Here is a 6,000-nt window from a genome sequence, read left to right as displayed (position 1 = left end):
ACCTAAAGGGATCAGGATGCTTTCAGCAAGCTGCCCCTAAGAACAGACAGAAACATAGGAGTTCTCCCACACTCCCCAGAGAATTAAAAACACTATCAGCACATGGCCTGAAATATAAACCCCAGCTGCCAAAAAGTAATGGGATTTGGCTATATATGGGACTTCTTGAGAAAAAACATGCCAGAGATGAGGAGGATAGCCATCGTGTGTTTGTGAAACTGCTTTATTATCTTTTAGGCACCGGGAGAAAATTTCAGATTCAAATGGAGGGCTGAAAACAAAAAGAGCCTGTGGCACCTTAAAGACTAACAGTGTTTTATTCTTAAGGCATGAGCTTTCTAAACCCACTTTGTCAGATGCAAGAATGGATAGAAACAAGATGGATGTCAGTTACAAGCAGATAGAAAGCAAACGTTTCATTTCCACTTAAACATCTACAATATTACAGTAAACCACGAGATGGAACTTGGACTCTACAGACTGGAATGACGAAGCCTTTGAGACAATCGGTTCAAGCCAAGTTCCAAGGTGTTAAATTTAACAATGGATGTCAACTCTAAGGTCTCATGCTGAATTCTGTATAAAGTTTTTCTGTTGCAAGTCAGTCATTTTGAGGTCTGTTACCGAATGACCTGGATGGTTGAAATGCTCTCCCACAGATCTGTCGATGTTATCTTTTTTGATGTCAAATTTGTGCCCATTTATTTTCTTCAGCAAGGACTGTCCAGTTTGCTCTATATACATGGCAGAAGGGCATTTCGGACAAATGATAACATATACCATGTTTGAGGATGTGCAGTGAAACCGAAAAACTTTAGAGACAGAAATCAGCATGAGATCTCAGAGTTGGCATTCAATGTTAAATTTAGCACCTTGGAACTTAGTTGTTACAATTTGCAGAGTTCAAGTTTCATCTTGTAGTTTAGGTGAAAATTTGGTTTTTTTGGGGGGGGGTTGGCTTTTGGTGATTTACTTGTCAGTTAATTTGATTATGGTTTGAACTGCTGTTACAGGCTAGTCTCTGAAGTCCATAGAAATGTTGTCCACTGAGAAATGCTTCTTGAAGAATTCCAAAACAGTTAAATTATTCCATGGATAATCCCCATCGGTTTCATGGCATAGTGGACATAAATTGTTGGGAGGCCACTGGATCTTGGGAAATTCTGGATCATTGCTTGCATCATCTGAACAAAAAGGTAAAGTGATATTCAAGATATTACCATCATGAAACACAAAGGATGTCCTCATGTAGTCATCTCAGAAGATATATTAGGCTCCAGCAACGGGGCCCCCATTGACAGAATTCAGAAGTGTGGAAGACCACTACCTGGCTCCCAAGGTGGGGTTAGCAGGACTGGTGGTTCTGCAGGTCTTTTGGAGGCAGTGGTAGGAACTGGACTGGACAACTGCAAATCTAGTTGCTGACAATTGTGAAATACGGATGAGTGATTCTTTGTATTCACCAAGGTGAAAATTTGCCTCACAGCCTTAGCATGCCCTCCTCTCAGTTTGTGTTGTATTTTTTTATTAATCTAATCTTTCTGCATAAAACATCTAAGGTTGATAACAGTAATAATAAAAACACAATAAAACATTTTAAGATAATGATAAATAAAATAAAACAGAAGAGCAAAGACACCAAGAGAAGCCACATGGAATGAGAATTGCAAAGCATCTTTTGCTTTGGATAGAGCTATAGGAGTGTTAGCCAATTACTAAGAGCTTCTCTAAATGAGTGATTTATTGCACACTCATGATTGGCCAGTCACAGAAGTTTATGGATCCATTATACATCAACATCAATGTCCAGGACATCTCCTGTGCTATCCCTTGGAAATCTAGCTTTTAAAAACCCCAGAGATAATGTAATATCTGGGAAACAGCGGGATCCCCCAGTGTATAAACTTGGTGTTCTGCTATAATTCCACCACTAGATGACACTGTCTCATTAAAATGAATGGAAGTGAATGGAGCGCGCAGATAGAGGAAGTATTTTATTCAAACAACATGGCTGCCCATGTAATGGTGCCGATCGTAATCCCAGAATGAAAGTGGAATCAGAAAACCCTGGTAAGGAAGCGGGATTTTCGATTTAAATGTAGAAAAGCTCTAAGAATAGCCTGAGATAGCTGCAGTCAACATGCACGCCAACATCAGTGAGACTCTTACCTTTCAAGCGAAAGTTAACATTGTTATGCTTTGACCAAAGCCAAAGAATAGCCTCATCTGTGCTCTTGACTTCATTCATAGATTCACTTGCCATTTTCTCAAAGTGTCTTACACATTTTGGGCAGCCATAGAAGTTGTTCATGAATTTTCTCAGTGTAGAAAGGGCCTCTGATGGTTCTAGGGAAAGACAGAACAGAAAGGAAGGGCAGGTTCATTACAATGAGAGTAATGAATGGGTAAGAACCCCCCCTCCCTTGCAGTCTTCTCAGCATTTGCAAAATATTTCTTTATTTATTACATTTTTATACCGCCCAATAGCCGAAGCTCTCTGGGCGGTTCACAAAAATTAAAACCATAATAAAACAACCAACAGGTTAAAAGCAAATACAAAATACAGTATAAAAAGCACAACCAGGATAAAAACCACGCAGCAAAATTGATATAAAATTAAAATACAGAGTTAAAACAGTAAATTTAAATTTAAGTTAAAATTAAGTGTTAAAATACTGAGAGAATAAAAAGGTCTTTGGTCTTTCAGAGTAAATTTAAATTCATTTCCCCATTACTTTTTGCAGATGTTAGCCCTCAGTGGAAAGTCAACTGAATCACTAAGATGGATGGTAAGTAAGTGAAGAACTTTATTGCTGAGAACTTACTGGTGGCATAAACTACCACTGTTTGAGGGCACAGATGTAAACACACTCACTATTTACATAAGCATCTTTAGTTATATTAATTTTTATTTCTGTTTGGCTCCCCAGAGAGTCTGCCTCTCAGTAGCCGGGAAAAACAGCGGAATGAGCTAGACGTCCTCAGTCTCGGGCTCAGCCTGAGGCCGCGGGTAATAATGGGCCAAAAGAGGTTCCGGTTAGCCCGGGCCGAAGGAGGTTTCAGCCCTGGCTCACCCTGGGATCCCCTGTGCATCATCTGGATGCACAGAGGTGAGCCTGAGGTCAGCCCGGGCTGAAACTTCCATCTAGCAAAGCCCTATAACTTGGAAATATCATCATCTGGACCTTCACCCTCCTGTAAAATTTTGTGAATCTGGCAGTGTGATTGCACAATAACAGCCTTGTCTGGAAACAGCTGAACCTAATATTCTAGTATCTGAAACACTGGTTGAGAACTAGAATTTTGGGCTTCCCTGAACAAGAGATTTATAGCACGCTGGTGACTGGCCACTCACAGAAGTTTGCAGGTCAATTACATAACGTTATGAATGACCAGAACATCTCCCCAAGTATCTGTTGCAAATTCCGCCATGAAAAGAACCACTTTTAAAGTGGCAACCTCCTGAAAAAGCAGGATCTTTTCTCACTAGATGGCATGGTCTCAATTGAAGTGAAAGGAGGGGAAGTATTCAATTCAAAGCATGTGGTTGACCCTTTCCGCCCATGTAATGCAGCCTGTAACAATTGAACTAAGAAACAGGAAGCACAAATGCCCTGGATAAGCAATGTGATTTCCCCTTAACGTAAAGACACTATTAGAATAGAAAACCAAACAGAAGATACATTACTTACCGAGTTCCTTATTGTTTGGCAGTCCTTCCTGCACAGTAAGGAAGTGGAAGAGAGTCCAGAGAGAGCATGGGTAACCTCGAAACAGAGTATTGCTTCCCTGGCATCCCACCCAGGTCCGAGTATCTGTCTCTCCTACAACCTAAAGGACAAGGTGGGTAAAAAATCTCATGGTACACCAATCTGGAAAGGGAAGAAGGAGACAGAACAGAGAAGCTTGGATTCCTGCATTGAGCAGGGGGTTGGACTCAATGGCCTTATAGGCCCCTTCCAACTCTACTATTCTAGGATTCCTCCATATGAATATTGCAGATTGATTATAGAAGAAGAGCTTTACCCTTACTCCTTATCTCCCTTACGAAGTGCATAGGGTGGGAGGATATTTCATTCTTTTTTCTCCGTTTTACGAGTGAGTAAAAAAACATAATACAAGAAATATCACAAATAAATGTCCTGAGAAAGAACAGCACAAAATTATCCCTTTATCATTTTAATTAGGGATGTGCTCCGCTCCGATTAGGAGCGTAGAAGCAGTAGCGGATTGGCCTGCTCCGCCTTACCCAGAGGCGGAGTAGGAGCGGACCGTGGACCCCCTAGAAGCAAGGCGAAGAGAAGCGACCATTTTTCGGAGCTCCGAGTTCAGGCGGAGCGCTCCGGTCGCCATCTTGAAAACATTTCGCCATAGGATTGCATTGCGGCAAATAATCGCGCATAACTACGTTGTTTTTGAAGCTATCGCTCTGGAAATTCTTGTGCTCAGAGAGTCGTGGATGGGGGTCATTTTGAGACCACTCTCACCTCTCTGCGTTGTCCGTGTCGCGTGCTATATTTTTTTGAAAATCGGGTCAACCGCGCGGCTCAAACTGCGTTTCGGCTTTTCGCCCATAGGATTGCATTGAGGGAAAGAATCGGGGATAACTGGGGGGGGGTTAAGCTATCGTTCTGAAAATTCTTGTGCACAGAGAGTCGTGGATGGGGGTCATTTTGAGACTACTCTCAACTTTCTGCGTGCTGTGGTTCACGTGCAATGTTTTTGTGAAAATCGGGTCAACCGCACGGCTCAAACTGCGTTTTCGGCTTTTCGCCCATAGGATTGCATTGAGGGAAAGAATCGGGGATAACTGGGGGGGGGGGTTTAAGCTATCATTCTGAAAATTCTTGTGCACAGAGAGTCGTGGATGGGGGTCATTTTGAGACCACTCTCAACTTTCTGCATCGTACGGGTCGCGGGCTAGAAGTTTTTAAAAAATCGGCGGGAAAAATACCTTTTTCAAAGGGCTGAGGGGCAGAGTCAGCTCCCGGTCATGATGATCCCAAAGTTGGAGGAGGGCATAGGCAAAACAGGTAACTTGGGATTCTGGGAAACTTCTCTTTCTTCATCTGAACGGGCTTTTCCCCGTGTTTTTTAACACAGTAGCCCCACCAAATGCACAAACACAACCTGAAATCATATACTAAGCCAAGAATAAGAGATAGAAACACAGCACTGCTCCCCACCCTAACCTTGGGGAACAACTGAATCGATGTGGTGCAAGGGGATGAGCTCCCCTAGGGCATCTCATCGTGGACGTGCCCCCACTCTCTCCTGCACTGGAAGGCCATAGAGCCTTCCAAAGAGAGTAAAACGGTGGAGCAATGCCTGTTCTGAGTCGAAGTGAGCGTTTTACTTCTTCTCGGAGCTGTTGGTGGCTGTCAGTGTCTTGAACTGGCAGCTACTTCCCCCTCCCCCGGGCACGTCCCCCTATTGCTGGTAAAAGACAGATATAGCCTTTTTAAAAAAATTCTTCTTGCTGTTTATTGAGCAACACTGCTGCTTTTAATTCCACCCCTCCTTTGTTTATTGATTGATTTATTCCATTTTATATGCATTACTGGCTTATCCTTGGCTCACTTCCTTATGCCCCCAGAAATGCCAGCTGCATGCCTGCCTGCCTTCCCTCCCTCCTCCCCTGCCCACCTCGCAGGGATGTTGTGTGTGGGGTGCCCGATTTTCAAAAATTCGCCAAAAATCAGGGGATGATGGGATTGCTTTGAAACTTGGCATGCGTGTGTATATCCCCATGAGGTGTCATGGTGCCAAACATGAGGTTTCTAACTTGAACAGAAAAAAAGTTGTATAATTTTTTAGCTTTCAATGCAAGCCTATGGGGGGGGGGGAAACGGAGCTCCGGATCCGGATCCGGAGCTCCGGGCGGAGCGGAGCGGAAGTGGGCGGAGCGGGGGCGGGGCGGAGCGGCCCGATCCGGAAAATGGAGGATCTGCAAGTGAAGCGGAGCGGGGGGTCCGTGCACACCCCTAATTTTAATGCAGT

At 43.5% G+C, this 6,000-nt stretch overlaps 1 protein-coding gene across 1 annotated transcript in view; it reads right to left on the bottom strand.

Moving 5' to 3' along the window:
* Nucleotides 1-205: 205 nt before the first annotated feature.
* LOC134394710 (sulfhydryl oxidase 1-like) overlaps nt 206-6,000 on the bottom strand; it is a 31,627-nt gene continuing 25,832 nt past the window's right edge. Inside the window, exons 10-12 of the mRNA XM_063120381.1 lie at nt 3,693-3,831; nt 2,170-2,346; nt 206-1,184 (exon numbers count right to left, since the gene is read on the bottom strand). Coding sequence (XP_062976451.1) covers nt 1,015-1,184; nt 2,170-2,346; nt 3,693-3,831 — 486 coding nt within the window. The 3' untranslated portion in view covers nt 206-1,014. The remainder of the gene's footprint in view (nt 1,185-2,169; nt 2,347-3,692; nt 3,832-6,000) is intronic.

The sequence above is a fragment of the Elgaria multicarinata genome, chromosome 3 (genome assembly GCF_023053635.1).
Source record: "Elgaria multicarinata webbii isolate HBS135686 ecotype San Diego chromosome 3, rElgMul1.1.pri, whole genome shotgun sequence".
NCBI lineage: Eukaryota > Metazoa > Chordata > Lepidosauria > Squamata > Anguidae > Elgaria > Elgaria multicarinata.
Note: the sequence above shows the minus strand (reverse complement) of the source record. Positions and strands in the feature narration are given on the sequence as shown.